This window comes from Hippocampus bargibanti, linkage group LG20 (assembly GCF_051943395.1).
Source record: "Hippocampus bargibanti isolate YZ-2025 linkage group LG20, ASM5194339v1, whole genome shotgun sequence".
NCBI classification, from domain to species: Eukaryota; Metazoa; Chordata; class Actinopteri; order Syngnathiformes; family Syngnathidae; genus Hippocampus; species Hippocampus bargibanti.
Window position 1 is genome coordinate 4,443,240 of NC_142753.1, and position 24,500 is coordinate 4,467,739.

The 24,500-nt window shown below is 40.2% G+C and overlaps 1 protein-coding gene across 1 annotated transcript; it reads left to right on the forward strand.

The window, feature by feature from the left end:
• The first annotated feature begins 3,137 nt into the window (after positions 1-3,137).
• mfsd2ab (MFSD2 lysolipid transporter A, lysophospholipid b) lies at positions 3,138-24,299 on the forward strand. Its single transcript, XM_089023576.1, has 14 exons — positions 3,138-3,373; positions 6,204-6,329; positions 6,934-7,058; positions 12,976-13,099; positions 14,282-14,360; positions 14,450-14,619; positions 14,703-14,793; positions 15,829-15,950; positions 16,033-16,116; positions 18,538-18,621; positions 20,004-20,116; positions 20,194-20,337; positions 21,878-22,054; positions 22,135-24,299. The coding sequence occupies exons 1-14, from the start codon at positions 3,284-3,286 to the stop codon at positions 22,184-22,186; spliced, it is 1,581 nt and encodes a 526-aa protein (XP_088879702.1). The 5' UTR covers positions 3,138-3,283; the 3' UTR covers positions 22,187-24,299.
• The last annotated feature ends 201 nt before the right edge of the window (positions 24,300-24,500 follow it).

The window sequence follows — 24,500 nt, forward strand, 5'->3', positions numbered from 1 at the left end:
GGCCAGGGTGTACAACTTTTACATCGGGCGTACAATTTTCAAAACGTCTCGGCCCGGGTGGCCGACAACTTAAAGAAAAAAAAAACTATTATTTTCAAATGAAATGTTTGTTTTATTCAATAAAGCAAAAGCAACAAGCAAACCACCACAAGCCACGTGGCCTTCACTTTCTAAGCTTTCAAAACTTTCAAGTACACTTTTCAGTCACGGTATAATCCGAAGCATGAAACAGGCTTCTGATTGGCTGCTGTGCCGAGTATGCAAATTGCCAAACGAACGTTTCGGCAATCAGAAGCCTGTTTCGTGCTTCGGACTATACTGTGACTGAAAAGTGTACTTTTGAAAGCCGCTTAGAAAGAGGAGGCCACGTGGCTTTGAGCAGACAACGCAACACAAACATTGCATTGTGCACCATGAAGATAAACGACAAGGGTTGTGGTAGGTACTTCCTTAATTTAAAAAAATCCTTTATACTTCGCAACAATGTTTTTTTTTTTTGCGATTAGTCGTCTTATTGTGTTTCAAGTTGTGAAAATTTGGGCAGGCAACTTTATGGCCGGGCAGGCAACTTTTCAGAGTTGTCTGTCCGGGTATCCCCTAACTTTTTGTCATAGCTTTCAGACACTGCATATACATCTCTCTGTTAAAAGCAACATATACATACTGCAGTATGTTTGCGCAACAGGAGTCGGCCAAGGAGAGTCAACATTACACATGGCATATTCACGTGTAGCCTATCTGCATGCATACAGTAGCGCCTTGTGTGTCCTGTACTTAAACACCGTCAACTTGATGGCATATGTGCACAGCTAAATCCAGAACTTTGACACGCTTTGCTTCTTGGCCAGATCCGAGGAAGCTTTGCAAATAAATTAAAAAAAGCCAATGAAGAAGCCACATGAGAAAAGTTTCAATTTTTTTTTTTTTACCAAGAATGTGGAATTTTGAGGTTTCTGTTCGGCATTAAAGTCTTCTTTCTTCCATGTCGGGTCACTTTGATCCGTGATCGTTGAAAAGTAACATGAGTGACCTTGTTTTTCTGGGGAGTCTCTACCACGTTGCACGCAAGCCACAAAGTTTGCTCTTGTTTTTAATATCTTTAAATTTTTTTATTACAGTGAGACCTCAACTTACGAACTTAATTGGTTCCCAGACAGAGTGTGTCAGGCGAAAAGTGTGTATCTAAAAAAAAAAATCCCATAGGAAACCATTAAAATGGGAATAATCCGTTCCCGGGTTTCCATAAAATATACTTTTCAACTAAATAAGCCTTAAAACTACACACAACATACCTTATTCTATGTATAGTAAATGTACTATTGTATTGTAATGAAATACACTGCATTGTATCATAAAGTCACTTTATTTACATTTGTGATGGTCATTTATGGCTTGATGGAGTAGCGTTGGAGGTCGAAGTTCAAAGGGAATTGCTGTTTGGAAAGAGAGGCGCATTACACGAGGACTGTAATTAAAGAAATAAACTGTGCTGTAAAATAAAGTTTTATTTAACTTTTTGATGGTCGTTGATGGCTTATGGAAGGAGAGTCACCTTCCATAAGGACTGTTGGTAACTTAACCTCTGGTGCTGTTCGGTCGTGTGCTTCCGCCGAAGATCACTCCGCCAGCCGTGGTGGGTGTGTATTAATAAAATAGTGCTTATTATAAGGTTTAATTTTCATAAATTTGACGTTTGTAAGATGAAAAGTTTGTAAGATAAGGTGTTTGTAAGTTGAGGTCTCACTGTACTTGTGTATGAATTGTTGGGTGAGAAAGCGCTACTTTAAATGACTGAAAATACGAACAATCAACGCTTAGCATCGTGTTAGCCACTTTTTTATTCATACTCCCATCGTAATCACTATTGAAATACCGCACTTCGCGCTGCCGATGCTTGTCGTTATGGCAACAGAAGTTGTGCGTTGGAACAGTTCTCAGGGGGCAGATTGAGCAGTGGCTCATTTGCAAGAGACCCCACCCCGCTCAGGCTGATTTAAAATTCTTGATCCTTTGAATTTTTTGACAGCTGTGGAATGCTTTAAATTGTGAAACGTGCGCAATAGGTTTTTCGCATGTTTTCACATGATCATATTTCACAAATGAGGCATTTTCATCGAGGCAATGCTATTCGAGAAGCCATATCCTATGCCAAAATGACACATACTGTTGAAGAATTTCATCTTTTTTTCTCACAGAAAATAAGTTCACAGTAGCATTCTAAATCTAAGGGGAAAAATATGATAAAATGTGATTTTGCAGGGCACTATTTCCTCCAGTGTAGGATTTTTGAAACATCAAAAAACAAAACGAAACAAATAATATAAATAATACATTTAATTTATAAGCACCTTTCAAAACGCTCAAGGACACTTTACAGAAAATGGGTGCCACTTTCATTTAGTTTTTATTGATAGAAAATCAGTGGGTCTGTATCAGGCCAGAACGTGAATAGCAAACATCCACATTGAATTGACACCCAAAAAAAAAGCCTTGGGGATGAAAAATAATAATTTGCAACCTGCAGAATTGGATTAAATACAATATTTCAATATCACTTGAGTCGAAGAAAAAAATATTTTGACCAGGCAGCCAGTCAGACAATTATTTTTTAATTTAATTTCATTTATTTATTCATATTGATATTGATCTATTCATCCATATATGTTAATTAGGGTCACCGGTGAGCTCTACACAGCGCTACCTTTGATGATAAGATTAGACTGGAAACCTCATTTGCCTCATTTTCAGGTCAAATAGATAGAAAAATAAGAGTATCATCGTCATGTTTTAATTACATCGATTGACAATAACGTCCTGCAACGCTTGGCTTCTAAAAAAATAGGAAATGGACACACAGCTATTATAATGTGTGTCCTAAACGCATTTGATTTCTTCGGTGCTAACACTTATAATACAACAGATTATAGAGAATATTTCCGCTAATATTTATTTATTTATTGAAAATTTCCCCATTGTGGGACTATTAATGGGTTTCTTATTCTCTATTTATTTTGATAGCCCACGAATGCGCATGCGCAGACGCTCATGCCAGCGTGACGTTACACGCAGGGCGTGGCTAAATGTGGGGTGAACAGACGTGACAAAGGGGCGGGGAAGTCTGAAAACGACTACGTCCACCTTCTCCGCATCTTCTCACTTTACTCTCAGATTCAGCGCAAGTCTACTTCACAATCTGAATTTAATATCTGTCTGTCTTTTTTTTGTATTGTATTATTTTGCTACTATTTTTATCACGATTAGGCGACGAAGCAGCAATTCTGATATGGCCAAAGGAGAAGGAAGCGAACAATACTCCAACGCCAGTTTATTGACAAAACCTAGCAACTCTGATGGCATTTCGCTTTCAAGAAAGGTGGGTAGATATATATTTATAGATATATTTTTGCAATTGGATATGAAAAGATTTGTTTTTCGTTCATCTAAACTCATTTCGTGGCCGTTCAAGAAACCGAAAGGGTAGCAACCCCCACGTCGCCTTTGGATGAATGAACAGAGCACGCCGGCCAGTTTGAATTGTCATTTTCAAAAGGGAGTGCCTCATTCATTGATTCCTTGCGCGCCGTGCGTTTCATTCCACTGTTGCATTCCTATTCATATTTGCCTTAAATTAATAATAAATGGTGAAAAAAAAGGTTTAAAATCCGCTCATGTTCATCCCCCTGTTGCAACCGAATACCATTTTCTATCCACATGCCCCGTGCCAGTCTTCAAAATAGGATAAACCATATTGCATGCTTTAAAAAAACCATTGAAGGACATTTTGATTGCTATTTTGTTGTCTGCACGGTCTGTGGTTTTAAACTAGTCGTTACCCGAGTTATCGCAGGGCTAATTTAAACCTTAAAGTGTCCTTTCCCCCCCACACCCCTCTCCGTCTTTTATCTTTCTTGAACGTGGCGTGATGTGCCCTCATTAAAACGTGGACTGTTAAAACAAGATGGTACGCCCTTAAAATCGTGATTGTATTCAATTATGTGTGATAGAGCAGTTTAATTGATTGTTTGTAAGCGCTGTGATCAAGTGGTAATTACAAGTGTGGCTTTTTTGAACCCCCCATAGTCGTGGTTGCCTAGTCGGTGCTTTTAAAAAGACACTTCGAATTACTTGCGTTAAAAAAAGTAAATCATACCTGAACTAGATGTTAAATAGTGGTGATGCCATAACATGTGGTTGCAAAATCACCTTTTTTTAACTGACAGCTAAAGGCTATGTTTCACATGAGGGAAACCCGAAGCTCACAATCCCATCTATTACTTAAAATGCAAAAAAAAGCTTACATTTGATTCCAAAGCCAATAGTCCTTGGGTGTCCAAACTCTGTCCTCAAGGGTGGCCGTCCTGCCTATTTTGCAGCTCCTCCAAAAGGAACACACCCTAGTCAAAAGTCAAAGTCAGCTTTATTGTCAAACGTGCTAATATGCATGACATACAGCACAAATGAAATTTATGTCCTCTCGGACCCAGCGTGCAAGACATGCAAGGCACTTATAACGTGGCTAAAAGACATACAATTGACAACAGACAATACTTATAATTTCTGTATGTAAAGTGAGGTAGTGTCGTCTGGAAAGTGAGGCAGTGACGTATGTAAAGTGAGGTAGTGACATATGTAAAGTGAGGAAGTGACGTACATAAAGTGACGTAATGTCGTAATTGCAAAAACAAACAACAAGAAAGGATTGAAGTGAGGTCTTGCAGAAAAAAAATGAGAAAGAACAAACTATGAGACCTAAACCTATGAGAATAAGTAGGGTCATTCTAATGCTGCTTCAAATATGGCTGATGAGCTGATCCCCTAAATCAGGTATGTTGCAGCTGGGAGAGATGGAAAAAAAACAGGACCTCTCTGGCTTATCCGTTCCATCAGTGAACTGCTAATCAATCCTCGTGGAAGTAGTTGGCAGTGGCCTTGACCTCACGACCTGTTGTGTGTGTTGTTTTATTCACAGACAACAACATTCAGAAGGCGAGCCGGTTGTCACTCAAATTGAAATAATTTTTGTCACCTTTGAATGGTATTCGCATTGGTTTCCTGGTTTTTGTGTAAAGAGGAGAAACCAGCCATGCTTGATTGGTCAGGAAGGTGGGTGTGCGCTGGCGTGGGTCAGAGAAGCTTTTGATTCAGTCAGTTTGCTAAGTCCGGCATGTGACAACACTGTGAGCTTCCTTCCCTGGAATTAAAACACAAACGTCCTTATTGTCATTCGGCATATTGTAAAATAATACAATTCCCTGCAGGGCGATAAATAAACATCACAATAGTTTTTACAAAATGACCAAAAAGATACCTGTGCATCCTAGTGTGTCAAGAATGAATCCAGGCGAGACCAAAATTTGCGTCTTTGGGAGCAGAGCGAAGAAAGCTGCGGGGAAATATGTATTTCATTCCTGTTGCATGAGCGATTCCAGCTATCTGTCCTTTGCCAGTATTCCCAAACAGCTGCAAATGTTATTCAGGACACTTTCTCCACGGATTTTAACTCATTCACTGTCTTACAATGTGCAAAAAAATGTGTCCACTCCAGTGCCAGGGTTTTTGTCATCTTCACTAAAATTGCAGGACCCACAGAATATTGAGTTTTAGGACTATATAAATATTCAATGCAGCGTAAGAAAACTTTTCTTTCATCAGAAAAAAAATAGTTAATTCCTAAGTTAAGTTATCTCAGCTTGAAATGGGGGCAGCTGTGCAAAATACAATACATAGATAGCTATATAGCTAATAGATAGCCAGTTAGATAGCTAATAGATGGCAAATATATAACAAATAGCTAGGTAGCTAGCTAGATAGCTAGCTCGATAAATTGATAGCTCGATTTAAAAAAAACTGAAGAGAGGAAAAAATAAATAAGAATAAAGTCAAGAGAAAAGACAAAAAAAAAGCTAAATGGGATTTATATAGCGCTTTAACAACAGCTGAAGCTGTAACAAAGCACTAACATGGAAAAAGGGAAATGCTGCCCTCTCATGGAAGGGAAAAACATTGCCAGAGGTGTGACAAGCGTTTTATCGACATCCCCCTCAAGAAAAACCCGAATAAATTCAGAAACGGCACTCCACGTCACACTTTTCAATTCCCAAATAAATTTCCGGAATGGCAGTGAATGAGTTAAGGTCATCGATATATCCGTCGAATTCTTGCGTTGGGAATCAATTGAACATATTTGTTGTTTGTTTCCTCAGAACGAGCACAGGAAGAAATTGTCCATCTGCAACAAACTCTGCTACGCCGTCGGTGGTGCGCCCTACCAGATCACAGGATGTGCCTTGGGCTTCTTTTTGCAACTCTATCTACTGGATGTAGCGCAGGTTGGTAGAAGCCATCGTGTGAGGGAAAATGGTGTCGTTATTACGGGAAAGACTCTGAAGCAAATATAAATATGATTGGTTGAAAAATATACTGTGCCAATTACCGATAGCAGTGGGGGGGAGGTTGCTTTGTTGTCAACCTTGGGAAAATTCCTTAGCACCTGAAGGAGGTCATCAGGTTTTCGTTCATGACGCTTGTCAAAGCTTTTGAAGGAAGCACAAAAGGAAAAAAAAGTTAACCATTACACCGCTATAAAATCCAATAAACGACAACGTGCGGGTAGGGCTGGGGGCAGTGGCCTTAATGAGGCCTGACACTAATCTTGTGGTCGAGGCCACGTGGCATGTAAATGGAGTGGAAAGTCAAAAGCTCCCTAGCGTTTGTGTTTGGTTTGCCTGCCGAGACTTTTTGTCGGGAGTCTATTGTGCCGCCCAGCGTGGCGCGATTCGTACAGTGGGGAGCGCCACATTCTTTGTGCCCACTTCCCAATGGTCAAAAAGACACTGCTTGACATCTTGCTCTTTATGGTTTATTTAAAATACAAAAAAATGTATTTTCTCATCGAGAATGAACCCCACTGATATTGTTTTCTCTTTTGGTCAGCTGGATCCATTCTACGCCTCAATCATCTTGTTTGTGGGCCGAGCATGGGATGCCATCACTGACCCCACCGTGGGCTTCTTGGTCTCGCGGAGTCCCTGGACGCGATTTGGACGCATGATGCCCTGGTAGGTGCTTTTACTTCCTCCTTGATATACATCGGATGCCCTTCATGACACAACCCTATGTATTTATCCGGGCTTGGGACCGGCACAAGAAGACTTATATCTCTTTGTGGCTACAAAACAAGCAACTAAAAGGCTCCCAAACACAAAATGGTCATCGGCACAGCAACATTCAAAAAAGCAAAAACTATACTCGCCATTTGCAGTGTTTGAAATAGTGTCTGGACGGTGGTCCGGGGCGTACAACTTTTAAGTCGGGCAGACAACTTTCAAAAGTCTCAGCCCGGATGGCTGACAAGTTCTTCAAGAAAAAATAAGCGACTTTTTTTTCAAAGCAACCATTTGTTTCATTCAATAACGCAAAAGTCACAAAGCGCTACAAGCCACGTAGACTCCACTTTCTCAGCGGATTTCAAAACTCTGAAGTACAGTGCAGAGTATGCAAATTGCCAAACGAATGTTCGTTTGGCAATTTGCATACTCGGCACAGGCATCCAATCAGAAGCCTGCTTCGGACCACACCATCACTGAAAACCGAATTTGAGAGTTTTGAAAACCATAGCTTTGAGCAGACAACAGAACGCAATTGTTGCATTGTACACCTTGGCGGCAAACGACGACTGGAGCAAAGTCTTCAGCAACGTATATTTGCCATAAATTTGATAAAAAAAAAACTGTAAACTTCGCAGCAATGTTTGTATTTTTTTTGGCCATTAGACATCTTTGTGTTTTAAGTTGTGAAAAATCGGGCAGGCATCTTTATGGCCGGGCTGGCAACTTTTCAGACTTGTCTGCCCGGGTGTCCACTAACTTTTTGTCATGAGTTTCAGACACTGCCATTTGATGAGAATGCTCTGATCTTACTGTGAAATGGGCATCGCTTTCCCTATATTACATCACAAACAGAACTTCAAAGTCCTTTTATCACACAAAACCTAAACACTGCTAAATTAACACAACAAAAGTAGCATGATTCTTAATGCAGTACTAAATTAATTTCAGGGAGGATACGAGGAAGCTATTATTTCAAGAACAAAGATAAATGCATAAGTAACGAAGGACCTAACCCAAAAATAAATGGAAAATTAACCAACATTTCAATCCGCGTTCCACAAAATACATAATGTAATGCAATGTTCAATTGATATGGATTTGTCAATGACCGAGTTCCATTCCAACCAAACGGTCGTAAGTCAAAATGGTCGTAAGTCAAAATTCATTCAAAATGTTGAATAGACAGACTCAGAGGCTAAATAAATGACTCGCAAACTCCCCCCCCCCCTCTGGTGCCATCACGTGGTCGATGGCTGTGCGAGAGTGAGATGGTGGCTGGCCAAAATTGTCATACACGTTGCCGGCCTGCTAGCGCGTTGCGGTGCCAATTTAAATTTTAATAATAGGGTCTGGAGGTCGTGGTCGTAAGTCGAGCCAGTCGTAAGTCGGATGTTACCTGTATATGGAAAAAGTTCAAAAATACACCATTCATTGGAGGTGCGCCTTATATACCGGAAAATATGTTGCATATATGTATATTACGTCCTATTTAAACCGCGCTGTTAAAATCAAAAGGGCAGAACACTTTGAACATTTCAGTGCCAGGGGGCGTGGCCTCACACACAAAGTGGCACTCAACTCCCGACTGAGGTTACTACAGATCACAGTCACGCCATTCCTACGGTGCCATTTCATCATACCCCGCTCAAGTCCCCGTGGTATATTTTTCTCGCAAAGGACAATGGTTAATGTAATCCCAGTCTGTTACTTTGCCCACTTCACACACACACCCCTTAAGTGACAAGTGTGTGTTCAATTCGGCGTTCAGATGTTCCTCATGGGTTGTATTTAGCTTTAAGCCCGCAAATGGTTGTGACTTCGGCTCCCCTTTTATTTATTTTAATTATTTAAAGATCCAAATTTGCCATTTTCCGCCATTCCGCATGTGGGAAGGCTCCTGTGATTGTGTTACGTGACTGAAATTGGGTGTCGGATGTAAATTGTAGGGCGACCGTCCTTTTGAATCGATGGGGTTCGAGACCGTCTCACGTGACTGCCAGCTAATATTTTGCCTTCTGTATTTATTTGAAAAAATACAAAATTAAAAATTAAAAAGAACTCGTCCTGTTGCAGTAAAGTGCAGTGAGTTCAGATTTTGTTCTATTTATTGACTTGTTTTTTCCGATAGCTTTCAGATGTGCACCATTGTACTGAAAACGCAGCCTAAAAATGCAGATCAGATACGCACAATCTCGTTTGGCATCAACAAAATATGATAGCAGATTTTTATGATTTAAAAAACAATTAACTCATGATAAAAATTCTGTTGGGATTGATAGTTCTGGAAATAATATTTTTAAAAAGTCGAAATAGATAGCTAGCTAGATAGCTGGCTATATAGCTAATAGATAGTTAGCTAATAGCTAGTTAGATAGATAGCTAGTAGATAGATAGCTAATAGATAGCTGGCTGGATAGCTGATTGAGAGCTAGCTAGATGGCAAGCTAGGTAAATAGCTAGCCAGATGGCTAATAGATAGTTAGCTTTAAAGCTAATGGCTGGACAGCTGAATGGCTGATGGATAGCTAGCCAGATAGCTAATAGATAGCTCGTCATCTATCTGGCCTGCTCTCTGTTTGCGGTCTAGCTGACTAGCTGTCTATCTAGCTGGCTATTGGCTGTCAATTAGCTGGCAAGCTAACTTTCTATCTGTTTGAGTTACTTTCGGGTTGAGTGAACGCTGGTGTGTGTGGCTGCCGCTGCTCACCCACAGAAAAACTTATCCTGTGACTGTAAAGTGACTTTGAGAGTTTTGAAAGGTGCTTATTATAAATGAACTGAATTATTATTATTGTTATGATTAAAACTAGGACGTCATTGATTCCATTTTGATCCGGAAACGCCGGTCATTCCCCTCATCATTTCCCATGCTGAGGCGTGGAGGAATCACCGGCGTGATCGGAAGCCGCCAGGAGGCCACGTCACTCGACAAAGACGAGTGTGTGGAGGAAGGGGGCACAACTGACGCTTAGGCGCAGTCAGCCACTGCATATTCCTTGGTTGTGTGTAAAGGGGGTTGGAGGCGGGGTGTAGAATGGCTCCGATTGGTCCAGCCCACAACACACCATGGTTTTCAGCCAATGAGAGCGCCGCAGTGGAGGCCTCCGATGTTTTTTTTTTCTTCTTCCTTTCCCTCCAGTCACATCGTGGAGGTTATTATAGTTCAAGTGACTTATCAGTGCAGACTGTTGTAGCGCTGCCAAGTTCACAAAAGTATGATTCAATCGTGAAATGTGTTGCTGTCTTCTTTTTGGCCAGAAGCCAAAATAATGAATATCTGTCAATCTGAATGAAACGCCGTCATCTTGCTTTCCAAACTGAAAATATTTGATTGCAGTTTATTGTCGGAGGAGAGAGAGGGGGGGTTGTGGCTTGTGACCACCCACCTGTTACCAACACACGAGGCCGTTTTGGGGACCGTCGACCACGTGGGAGAGGGGGGGGGGCTCAAATGAAGAAACGTATCGTTTGAACATCGCTCACGTGGCGCTGACTGACAGCCGCTTTGACCCTGCTCCCTCTACTTTATCGCACTCACTCATGGGGGGACGAGGGGGACCAACTTGGATTGGATATGATTTGCCTTTATTAGTCTCGCAGTGGAGAAATTTACATTTCACAGCAGCAAAATTATGAAAGCAATGAAAGTAGAAAAGCAAAATAAAGGAGCTGCTGGAAAGGCAGCCACTCTCGTGGCGCCGTCTTGAAGTCAAAAGACCCAAAAAAAACTAAATAACATGACAACACAAAGACACAGAGAGACAGACATCAATTCTTAAACACTTTCTGTACCCTCTTTGTTACATAAAGCAGTTCCGGATGATAGAGGAGAGGATGAAAATGTCTCTTCACCAGTGGATCAAGGACATCATGGTGGAATGTGCACGTCGTCTACAAGCTAAATGTTGAAAGCAAACACGCAGCTGTAGCATCCATTGACGAAAAGAGATTGCCTCACATCTACTGTCCCTCATAAATCCGCTTCAATTCCAAACCGCGACAGTTACATATATGCATCGGCGCTCTGCACTGTCGCTCCTTCCTTCTTATCGCGGGCTCCTCAAGCCATGTATCCATCCAGCCGCAGACTGTCCAACAGCACCGACCGTCCGCTGAACAAAGCGGGGCTGTGAAGATGCTGCCCATTACAGGTGCAAAAAAAGCACAATGGCCCCTTTGGTGTCCAGCGATGACACAGACATTCTTCCCATTCAAAAACAGTACTGGCATATTCATGCTGCCGAAAAGGCGCAACCGCTCAGCACAGTCTCCTCCTTGATGAATGCCGTGGCCAGAAATGCTGAAAAATAATCCGTATCCGTTCCACACGACGCACAACAACTAAAGTGACAAAAGAAAACACAAAAACAAGACAAAAACAACAACGAAAGCAAGGCTCACTAGAGCACTTGCTGACGGCTGCCTACTTGGGCGCCATCTTGGATTCCTTTTTTTTTAACTTAACTCATTCACTGCCAGATGCTGTGCAAAAATGTCCACTCCAGTGCCAGGGTTTTTGTCATTGTCACTCAAATTCCAGGACCCACAGATTATAGGGTTTTAGGACATACATAAACATTCAATACGGTGTTAAAAACCTTAGACTCTCTTCTTTCATCAAAAATAAGTTAATTCCTAAATTATATGGGTCTGGAGTTATATGAGCTTGAAATGAGGGCGGCTGTCCAAAATACAATGCAATACATACATATTGGTTTATATAGCTCTTTAACAACAGCTGAAGCTGTAACAAAGCGCTAACAATGCTGCCCCCTATTGGAAGGCAAAAACATTGCCAGAGATTTGGCCAGCGCTTTATTAGCACCATTTATTCGCGAATTGAAAATATGACTTAGGGCGCTATTCCTGAATTTGTTCGGGTTTTCATTTTTCTTGCTCGGGTGCTGCGAAAGCTCTGGCAATGTTTTTGCTTTTTTTTCCATATTAGCACTTTGTTTCAGCTTCAGATGCTGTTAAATCAATATGTATATATGTATGTACAGGTAACATCCGACTTACGACCAGCCCGACTTGCGACCACCCGTACTTACGACCACGACCTCCAGACCCTATTTTTAACATTTTTAAGAGGGTGAGTTTGCAAGTCGTTTAGCCTCTGAGTCTCTATTCAACATTTTGAATGGATTTCGACTTACGACCATTTCGACTTACAACCGTTCGGTCGGAACAGAACTCGGTCGTAAGTAGGATGTTACCTGTATATATATGGTCCCGCGAGCAGACTCCATGCCCCCGATTAGTCAACAGGCCCGCTTTCGGCACAGGAAGTAACTGTTGTTTGTCACACATGGGAGTTAAATATCGCTAAACTTGTTTGAACTACCAAAACATTTGAAGTCTTCCTCTATTCCCTTCCCTGTATTCAAAATGATTGCAAGGCAATTAGCCTTCCATTTAAGGGATATGCTGTGTTTCACAAGAACCTGTTTAGGCTCAAAAACGTGAGGCAAAAAGTTGCTGGTAACCGAATAACCCAAATATAACTCACCTTACACCCCGCCCCTCCCGGGTTCCCGCTCAAGTCGCGCACTCCGTAGTCACCTTTTCCAAATCACCTGGGGGCACAGGTGCAGGTGAATCATCTTCTGACAGAACTTATGTTCACGTCAGACAATTAGCAAATTATTTTGCGTGCGTGTTTGTGTGTACGGTGACGTGTCGGAAGCAAATCGCATCACAGATGCCCCGTTGAATGCTCTGTGGGTCTTATGCAATGACCCCCCCCCCCACACATTTCACCCTGTCCTCAAATAATGCTTCTTTGTTGTGGTAGGTGTGCATCACGCATGAAGAGGTTCACGTTTTCATCCACAATGTCCCCCCCCTGACCCTCTCGTTCCCACAGGATTGCTTTCTCGACTCCTCTGGCTGTGCTCTCTTACTTCCTGATATGGTACGTGCCCCCCTTTGAGGACGGCAAAGTCATCTGGTACCTTTTCTTCTACTGTGTCTTCCAGAGCCTTCAAACTGTGAGTTTGACTAAATGGAATGCAATACCATCCGATCATTTATTTAAAAAAATATATATATTACGAAAAGGTGTCAAATTTTTTTTGGTTTGACAAATGTAAAATATTGATGTCCTTTTTTTCTGAAACAGTTGTCATTTTTCTGTGGAAAAAATATATATACAGTATTGACAATTTTTTTGCCGATTATTACAATGAATAATTTTTGGTTTTAACATTTTTTTAAACAGTTCTAATTTTCCAGTACCCCCAAAAAAAGAACCTATTGCCAATTATTACAATGACTAATGTTTTTAAACAGTTCTATTTTTTCTTTACCCCCAAAAAATAAATATATTGACAATTTTTACAATTTTCCAATTTTTATTTTGCCGATTATTAGAATGAGTACTTTTTGGTTTTAACATTTTTTTTATTCTCATTTTTCTGTACTAAAATTAATGAATAAATAAAAACATAAATAAATAAATAAAATAGATTGACAAGTTTTAAAATGTTCCAATTTTTTGGGGATTATTACAATGAGTACTTTTTATTGTTTTAACATTTTTAAACAGTTCTATTTTTTTTTACCCCCAAAAATGAAGAATATTTTAACAATGTTTAAAGTGTTCCATTTTTTTGCTGATTATTACAATGGGTACTTTTTGTTTATAAGTATTTTTAAACAGTTCTATTTTTTTCTGTACCCCCTAAAAAAAGAATATATTGACAATTTTTTTCACATTTTCTGGGACGATTTTTACAATTATTACTTTTTGGTTTTAATTTTTTAAAAAAACATTTCTAATTTTTCAGTACCCCTCAATAACAAAGAATATTTTAACAATTTTTAAGATGTTCAAAAACAAAAAATTGCCGATTATTACAATGAGTGCTTTTTGATTGTAATTTTTTTTAAGGTCTCAATTTTTGGACATAAATAAATAAATACAAAATTGACATTTTTTTTACATTTCCCAATTTTTCGCCAATTATTACTATGAGTACATTTAGGTATTCACATCACATATTTTACAATTTTCTTTTTGTCATTTATTTATTAATTAACATTGGAAAATTGATTGATTGTCCAATTTTTTTTCTCCAACGAACGATGAGAAATGCCAAATGGGCATTTCAAACCGCGTGACCCAAAAAGCAAATTTATCTGATGTCTTCCCGTCCCATGTGCGTTTCCAGTGCTTCCATGTGCCATATTCCGCCCTCACCATGTTCATCAGCTCCGAGCAGAAAGAAAGAGACTCTGCGACAGCTTACAGTGAGTCAGTCGCGTTGTTTTCTTGCCGGCTTTCCTGACAGAAGAAGACCTCTTGAGAAATGTTTCTTCTTCTTCCCTCCCCGAACCAGGGATGACGGTGGAGGTTTTGGGCACTGTGCTCGGAACCGCCATCCAGGGCCAAATCGTGGGCATGGCCAACGCGCCCTGCGTCCCAGGACCGGGAGAAATTCTGGCGGACTCTGGCAACTCCTCGTTGGGCCTCAACGGAACGAACCACGTCATCTCACTGGAACACACGGTACAAAATGTCACCATTAAGGTTTGTGGCTGCGGAATTGGGAAAGTTTTAGCTAATTTCTCCCCCCTCCACCCGCCCAACAGAAAGCCGCGTACATGATCGCCTCCGGTGTCATCTGCTTAATCTACGTCCTGTGCGCCATTGTGCTGTTTTTTGGCGTGAGGGAGCAAAAAGGTAATTTTTTTCCATTCATTTTCAATATTCATCAATTTAAAGGACAACCGACGCCTCAGGACAAGTTGTGTCCATAATTTATAAAATAACTTCAAATGACTTCTACTGAGCGTATCTTACAAAGATTCCACCGCATATAGCTATATTTTACGTTCTAAGACTCGCGCTGAATATTCAGGAAGTCTTGTTTTTGAGTTGGTGACGATGCCTACTGTGACGTCACGTCTGGAACGCCCCTGACCGAGAAAGCGACACACAATGCATTTTGGGTACTTTGTTTGGTCTGAAAACTTCGTGTTGTTCCGTGTTGATGGCGAAATTAGAAGGAAAACATAAATAACGCGATGGTGAATCGCTGTGTGTTGCACCAAGACTACTATTTGATACTCGCTGACACAAATTCCCAGTAGACAAATCCGCCCATTTCCAACGGAGCTTGGGCGCCATCTTGTGCATTTTCTGGGACGCTACATTGGAGTCCAGACACCTAAAAATGACACGCAAGGACTTCTTTAATCGATTGCAAACATGTATGCTTTCCCCTTCAGAGCTATTTGAATCGTATGCATAACTGGATGAGTAACAAGAAAGCATCTTCTACTAATCTGAAGCCATTGTTTTGATTCTCAAGCAAGGCAAGACGTCCTGGCGTGACGTCACGAACAAGGGGGCGGGACCTTCTGAAACTGAAACTTTCAGAGGTCATTTTGAAGTAGTTTTGGGACACTTTAACTCATTTTTATTGGTGTTTTTCATTTGAATAAAAATATCAGCCTGCATGTTTTGGGTATTTTAGATGCTATAAAAGTTTTTCTGATGTCAGTTAGGAAACAAAAAAATGGTGTCGGTTGTCCTTTAACGGTTATAGTTCATCTCTCTTGACATAAACGGCAACATTTTCTCACATGATCATTTCATGACGGATATATCAATCTCAGGACTCTTTAAGTGTATTATATTATTATTTATTCCTTCAACCTGCTCATGAAGAAACTCCTAATTTTTTAATTTGTGTATTTTTTTCCCCCTCTTCAGACTCGTCAAGCCGTCCCAAATCGGAGCCCTTGTCGTTCATCCAGGGCATCAAGCTGGTGATGGGACACGGCCCCTACGCCAAACTGGTCATGGCCTTCCTTTTCACTTCATTAGCATTCATGGTATGTAAACAAACAAATAAAAAATGTCGTTTTGGCCCTGTAAAAAAACTAAGAAAAAACGAATTGTTTGTTTACTCGGCAGCTCCTCGAGGGCAACTTTGCTCTGTTCTGCAGCTACACCCTCGGCTTCCGAAATGACTTTCAGAATATTTTGTTGGTGATCATGGTGAGTTCTCTGTCTTCCACATGTAGCAGCAGCAGGTGTTGTTTCAGGTATTCAGTTTCCATAACAATCTCCCAAAGACTTCCCGCGAAAGGTCCTGCACATAAATTGCGTGCGGTCACAAAGCCGGTCTTGTAGTCCATCAAAGCGCCACAGTGTTCTCGCTGACCATGTGAAACCCGCCTGGTTTGAATGTCGTGTTATTCCCACAGATGGACAAGAGGAAGTCAAAGTCAGCTTTATTGTCAAATATGATAATGTGCATGACATACAGCACAGATGAAATTACTGTCCTCTCGGACCCACCGTGCAAGGCACTTTTAATGACTTAACAAACATAATAAACATGTAAACGCCAATTTGGGAGAGAGAATGTGCTCCCTCACAAAAAAAACATACTTTGTACGAATCAGTAATCTCCCCTGATTTTAACTCATTCACTGCCAGACGATGTGCAAAAATGTGCGCACTCCATTGCCAGAAAAATTATTTTCACCGCATTTCATTGCAGGGCCCACACAATATTGAGTTTTAGGAGTACATACACAGTCAATTCAGCGTAAGAAACCGTATACTCTCTTCTTTTAGCAGACAAAAATAAAAAATATAGTTAATTCCTAAGTTAGATGGGTCTGGAGTTATGTGTGCTTGAAATGGGGGCGGCTATACGAAATACAATACATATTGTTTTTTGTCATTGTCACTCAAATTCCAGGACCTACAGAATATTGAGTTTTAGGACGACATAAACATTCAATGCAGCGTAAGAAACTGCATACTCCCTTCTTTTAGCAGACAAAAAGAGTTAATTCCTAAGTTATATTGGTCTGGAGTTATCTGTACTTGAAATGGGGGCAGCTGTACAAAATAAAATACAAATTGTTTTTTGCCATTGTCACTCAAATTCCAGGACCTACAGAATATTGAGTTTTAGGACGACATAAACATTCAATGCAGTGGAAGAAACCTCAGACTCTCTTTATTCTTCGGAAAAAAATACAGTAAAGTCTCGTTATATCGATATTCAAGGGAGTCCGAAAAATATCGATATAACCGGGACTATCGATATATCCGACCCTGTTTGCATGTAATTTTCTCCGTGCGTGCATAGAAATAGTATCGATATAACCGGGACTATCGATATATCCGATATCGATATAACGAGACTTTACTGTAGTTAATTCCTAAGTTATATGTCTGGAGTTATCTGAGATTGAAATGGGGGTGGCTGTAGAAAATACAATACAATACATATTGACTTATATATAGCGCTTTAACAGCTCACACTGTAACAAAGCACTAACATGGACAAAAAGTAAATGCTGCCCCCTTATAAAATTAAAAACATTGCCAGAGGTCTGACCAGCGCTTTATCGGCACCCCCGGCAAGAAAAACAAGAATGGCGTTCCAGTCACACTTTTCAATTCACTGATTAATTCGGGAATGGCAGCGAATGAATTAAATTATATACAGTAAAATCACGTTATAGCGATTATGGCGGCTGTACAAAATACAATAAATACATATTGATTTATACAGCGCTTTAACAACAGCTAAAGCTGTAACAAAGCGCTAAATGGACAAAAGGCAAATGCTGCTCAGTCATGGAAGGAGAAAAACATTCCCAGAGGTCTGATCAGCGCTTTATCAGCAACCCAAGAAAAATAAATAAATTCGGGAATGGCAGTAAATGAGTTAATTGAAGGAAATACATCCAACTGTAGCAGGCAGACCAGGCCGGGCAGGGGTGGTGGTGGTGGTGGTGGTGGTGGTGGGGGCGCGGGTGGTTCGGGTTCACAGCGTTGAGTCGATTACGCCATTTGATCCTTTACTTCATGGGGAAGATTACAGAGCCGACGAGGAATTTATTTAGCCAGATGACTTTATTCACTAATCGTCTGTGCGAAGGAGGGCACTTTTTTTCTCCCGAGACGTTCCTGCCGGGATGAAAAGATAAACAGGGCTGATCCCCTAAAAAGTCATTTGTGGAGTTGAGCGATGATGCCCCCTGCGGATTTCACCCAACGGAAATTGAAGATGTGTTATGTAATGTCACACAGGCTCATTTCCTACTTTGTTGCTTGTGAGGAATTGCGCTGAGAACTCGCGTGCACGGATGGCGAATTGTGTTTAAAAAACAAACTGGACTTATACAATGTAGATTCCATAACGTTCCATATATTATATATGATTTATTCTCTGTTTTTATACTTCACACTTTGTGCAGTTCTTTTTCTGACACGTTTTTGTGTCGTTGCATAGTTCAGCCTGTCATTTTTTTTTTTGTACATGCAAACCTTTTTTTTAAATCCTTTTTAACCCCCAACCTTTCAATTTTGCTGCTGTAGATTACAAATTTCCCCACTGTGCGACTATTAAAGACTTTCTGATTCTGATTAACCGGAACGTTCCTTGCGTTACAGCTCTCGGCCACTCTCACTACCCCCTTCTGGCAATGGTTCCTCACCAAATTCGGGAAGAAGACGGCGGTCTACGTCGGCACCTTGGTAAAGCAAATTCAAAGTCAAAAGTCAAAGTCAGCTTTATTATCAAATTATTATATGCGTGACATACAGCACATATGAAATTAATGTCCTCTTGGACACACCGTGCAAGGCACTTATAATGTGGCAAAAAAAGACAATTGACAACAGACAACATATGTAATTTCTGAATGTAAAGTGAGGGAGTGTCATATGTAAAGTGAGCTAGTTTCATATGTAAAGTGAGGTAGTATGTAAAGTGAGGTAGTGTCGTATGTAAAGTGACGTAGTGTAGTAATGCAAAAACAACAAAATTAAAGGTTGAAGTGAAGTGGGGTGTTGCAAAAAAACCCGAAAGAAAAATAGAGTTCACGATGATAGTTCATCGATTGATTGAAATTGATGCATTTATTATTATAATTATATACAGGTAACATCCGACTTACGACCGAGTTCCGTTCTGACCAAACGGTCGTAAGTCCAAACGGTCGTAAATCGAAATTCATTCAAAATGTTGAATAGAGACTCTGAAGCTAAATGACTCTCAAACCCCCCCCCCCTGGTGCCATCACACGTTCAATTGCTGTGCGAGAGTGAGATGCCGGCTGGCCAAAATTGTCGTACGCGTTGCCTGCCTGCTAGCGCGTTGCGGTGCCAGACGTAGAATTAATTTCTTTAAAATAGGGTCTGGTGGTCGTAAGTCGGATGTTACCTGTATATACACAGTATACAGTGAGACCTCAACTTACGAACTTAATTGGTTCCCAGACAGAGTGTGTAAGGTGAAAAGTGTGTATCTCAAAAAAAAATTCCCATAGGAAACCATTAAAATGGGAATAATCCGTTCCCGGGTTTCCATAAAATATAATTTTCAACTAAATAAGCCTTAAAACTGCACACAACATACCTTATTCTGTGTATGATAAATGTGCTATTGTATTGTAATGAAAGAAATACACTGCATTGTATCATAAAGTCACTTTATTTACATTTGTGATGGTCATTTATGGCTTGATGGAATGGCGTTGGAGGTCGAAGATCAAAGGGAATTGCTGTTTGGAAAGAGAGGCGCATTACATGAGGACTGTAATTAAAGAAATAAACTGTGCTGTAAAAGAAAGTTTTATTTACCTTTTTGATGGTCGTTGATGGCTTATGGAAGGAGAGTCACCTTACATAAGGACTGTTGGTAACTTAACCTCTGGTGCTGTTCAGTCGTGTGCTTCCACCGAAGATCACTCCGCCAGCCGTGGTGGGTGTGTATTATGAAAATAGTGCTTATTATAAGGTTTAATTTTCATAAATTTGACGTTTGTAAGATGAAAAGTTTGTAAGATAAGGTGTTTGTAAGTTGAGGTCTTATTGTATTTGCACCCGTGCCTGAATATGCTTCTTCCTCTCTGCAGTCTGTAGTTCCTTTCATGATCCTAGTAGTGTGCTTGAAGAGCAACCTGGCGGTGACGTACATCGTCTCCTTCGCTGCCGGCGTTAGCGTGGCAGCCGCCTTCCTACTTCCTTGGTGAGACCCCCCCCCCCCCACCTCCACCCCCACCTGACTCGCAGCCCCAACTCAAAACGCTCCTTTTTCCCCATCAGGTCAATGCTGCCCGACGTCGTCGATGACTTCCAGGTGCAAAATCCCGAAGCCATTGGCCACGAGGCGCTCTTCTACTCCTTCTACGTCTTTTTCACCAAGTTCGCCTCCGGAGTCTCCTTGGGAATCTCCACTCTCAGTTTAGAGTGAGCATCCGTGCAGCGTGAAACATATTTGTGCGGCGGCGTGATCATGCTTCCCCCCCAAAAAAATAGTCTTCAATTTCTTTTCAAATTAAAAAATAACAACAGTGAATCGAATGAATGCTGTATGCTGCTATCTGTGACGTAACAAATCCTCCATCATAGATTTTTTTTTTTTTTTTTTTTTTTTTTTTTTTTACTTTTATGCGATTCCGCTAGTATCATGCTGTAAGCATATTTGACATACAGTAAAGTCTCGTTATATCGATATCGGATATATCGATAGTCCCGGTTATATCTATTTCTATGCACGCACGGAGCAAATTACATGCAAACAGGGTCGGATATATCGATAGTCCCGGTTATATCGATATTTTTTCGGACTCCCTTCAATATCGATATAACGAGACTTTACTGTATTTGTTTTACAGTATTGTACTGTAGTGACTTTTGCTGCCTTTAAAAAAAATAGGTTAAAAAAAGGACCCCGATAATCCAATCGCAAAGTAGCAAAGGATTACTGTAACATCCAGTTTTAGAATTTTGGAGACTCCATTTTGTTGCGTGTCTTCATTTTCTTTTAAAGGACAACCGACAAGTTGCGTCCATAATTTCTACTTCAAATGACTTCAAATGACTTCTACTGAGCACATTTTACAAAGATTCCACCGCATATAGCTATATTTTACATTTTAAGACTCGCACTGAATATTCATGAAGTCTTGTTTTTGAGTTAATGACGATGCCCTAAGTGACGTCACGGAGGGAACGCCCCTGCCCGAGAAAGGGACACACAATGCACTTTGGGTACTTTTTTCATCTGAAAACACTGTGTTGATTGCAAAATTAGAAGGACAACTGCATAAATGACGCCATGGTGAATCGTTGTGTGTCGCAGCCAATTACGGTAACATGCATAAAGAAGGTGGAAGTTTCAAATCAGCCCATTTCCATCGTAACTTGTGCGCCATCTTGTGCATTTTCTTGGAATTTCAGACGGCTCGAATTGATACGGAAGGACTTTTTGCAAACATTTATGCTTTCCTCTTCAGAACTATTTGAATCATATTCAAAACTGGATGAGTAACAAGAAAGCATCTTCTCCGAATCTGAACTTTCTGAAGCCATTGTTTTGATTCTGGAGCAAGGCAGTTAGTGAAGGAGTATCCTGGCACGACGTCACGAACAAGGGGGCGGGACTTTCTGAATCTGCCCTGTTCCAAGCTCATTTTGTGGCAGTTTTGGGACACTTTAAGTCATTTTTATTGGTTTTTTGCATTTGACTAAGAATATCAGCCTGTGTGTTTTGGGTATTTTAGATGCTATAAAACGTTTTTCTGATGTCAGTTAGGAAACAAAAAAATGGTGTCGGTTGTCCTTTAAATTCCTCTTCATAAGAAACACAGTGTTGAATGACGTTAATCCAAATCTAACAAATCCTCCATCATAGATTTTTTTTTTTTTACTTTAATGCGATTCCGCTAGTATCATGCTTCTGTCACAAGACCGCGACTTAACTTTTTTTCTTCTCTTTTGCGTTCAGCTTTGCTGGCTACATTTCTCGGGGTTGCTCCCAACCTCCGGAAGTGGACATCACGCTAAAGGTGCTGGTGTCGGCTGCACCCATCTTCCTCATCATGATCGGCCTGATCATCCTGTACACGTACCCCATTGACGAGGACAGGAGGCAAGGCAATCGCAAACTGCTCCAGGAGCAAAGGTAAAACCCGCATTTTGAGTGAAGTCGGAATGATATTAATGTTATTTGCGCACTAAATTTATTCTATTTCCCCCTGGTAGGGATGAGGCAGAATCCGAATCTGACTCAACGGAACTTTCCAACATGATTTAGTGCATTTCTTTTTTTTTAATGCACCGACCAATCAAAATGTGCGCCTGCCATTTTGCACTAGGCGGGACCAAGTGATTTTGGACCGTCTTTATCTGAGAGACACTGCCTTGATTCTGCTGCTATTTCCTTTCAAGAGGCTGAAAAAAAAGTGCCAACCCAAGCGGCGATTTACAAACTTGTTTGCTCGGTCAGAACTCTTTTTTACGGGAGAGGATTAGGGCCACTGAAGAAAAAAAATAAGGTTGGCAAGATTCTGACGCTATTCTCAGAATTCTGACATTAAAGTGAGAATTCTGACATTAAAGTGAAAATTCTGATTTTTTTCTCAGAATTCTGACTTTATAATCAGAATTCTGACTGAGAATTCTGACTTTTTTCCCAGAATTCTCACTTTTTTCTCCGAATTCTCACTTTAAAGTGAAAATTCTGACTTTATGCTCAGAATTCTGACTTTATTCTCAGAATTCTCACTTTTAAGTGACTTTATTCTCGGAATTCTCACTTTAAGTGAGCATTCTGACTTTATTCTTAGAATTCTGACTTTAAAGTGAGAATTCTGACTTTATTCTCAGAATTCTGACTTTAAAGTGAGAATTCTGACTTTATTCTCAGAATGACTTTACAGTCCGAATTCTCACTTTAAAGTCATTCTGAGAATAAAGTCAGAATTCTCACTTTAAAGTCATTCTGAGAATTTAGTCAGAATTCTCACTTTAAAGTCCGAATTCTCACTTTAAAGTGAGAATTCCGACTTTAAAGTGAGAATTCTGAGCATCAAGTCAGAATTTTGAGAATAAAATGAGAATCTTGACAACCTTATTTTTCTTCTTCAGTGGCCCTAATCCTCTTCTGTACTTTTTGTACTGCCAAAACCGTTTCAGTTCTTTTTTTCTGTGTGTGACTTTTGTGCTAGGGCACAAAAAAAAGCCTGCTTCCATCTTTTTCTTTGTTTAATCCAGTGACTTTGAGCACTGCGCTAGCAACCTGAAACTTGAACAATTAGCGTCTGTGCCTGAGCTCAATTCAGTAAAAAAAAAAAAAAGAAGCAAACTGACACTTCATTTCATGGCACTTGTTCTATGATCATTGGCTGTTCTACACTCAATTTCAATTCGTAGGTAACCCATTCGCACCTCTTTAAGGGCTTATTTTTGTTCCATTCCATGAAGTTAAACCACTACAATAGATTTGTTACGCATGTATAGAACAATTCCAGAAGAAATGGAACCCCCGACTCCCGTGACTGAACACTGAGCTAAAAGGTCAAGATAGCCAGTACCTGAATATGTGATCGCCTTAGTTAAGTATTTATTCTGTTTGTTTTTTTTTAAACAGTATGGGCAGAGGATACATTTTGCAGTATTTAAAATATATTTAAGGGCGGAATTTATATAAAGTTAATTTTTTTCAGGCTTTTTAATGCATTGCTAAGCTTCTGTATTTGCTGAAGAAAAGATGCACATAATTGTGGGGGAAAAATAGGATGTTGGGAATGTTGAGTGATTTCTTTTTGTTCTGTATATATGTGTACGTTTATGCGTATATATGTGTACAGATAAACATCTGTTTTGTGGTCAGCATTCATATCCATCGATGTGAAAACGTGTACATTCGGCGTTCTATGTTATACATACATGTGCAGCATGTTCTCGATTGGGGTACCCATGTGAAGGTTTTTTTCTTGCATTTTTGTCCACACAAATAGAGACAAATTCTAATTTCAGGATCCTTGCCTAATTTGTAAAGGATGCTGTACACGATGCAATGTCTTCTCAACCAACTGTGATCTTTGTACATCATATGGTCATTGTTGACATTTTTGGGAGTTGTGAGACTGCAGATAATTGTACTTTCCCCCCTCTCTTGTGGGAGACTTTCATGAGGCTGTGAACCAAATGTGAGATCTTTAATCCCCCAAACGGAGAAACGTACAGATGGAGTATATATACACACACACAAGCCTTGTATACAAGCAAGACTCTATCCATATGTATATAGTGTACGTGAATGTGTAAATACCTTTGATATTTTGTGGTTCCATGTGTTTTGTTCTACTCTTCTGTAGTTTATTTAAGAAAGAAAAATTCAAAATAATAAATGTTGGGAAAAATTAGTTGTGTGAAATTGTGATTTTTTTCACCCAGGGAATGACTTATTCACACAAAATGCACAACTATGGAAAATAAAGATACTGTATCGTGAATTTTAAAAATAAAAAGTTATTTCGACATCTGGTGTCTGTTTACTGCCATAACGCCTCATCTAAACGCATGTAAAAATAGATAACAAGCACACGCAGGCGTGCGCACAGCGA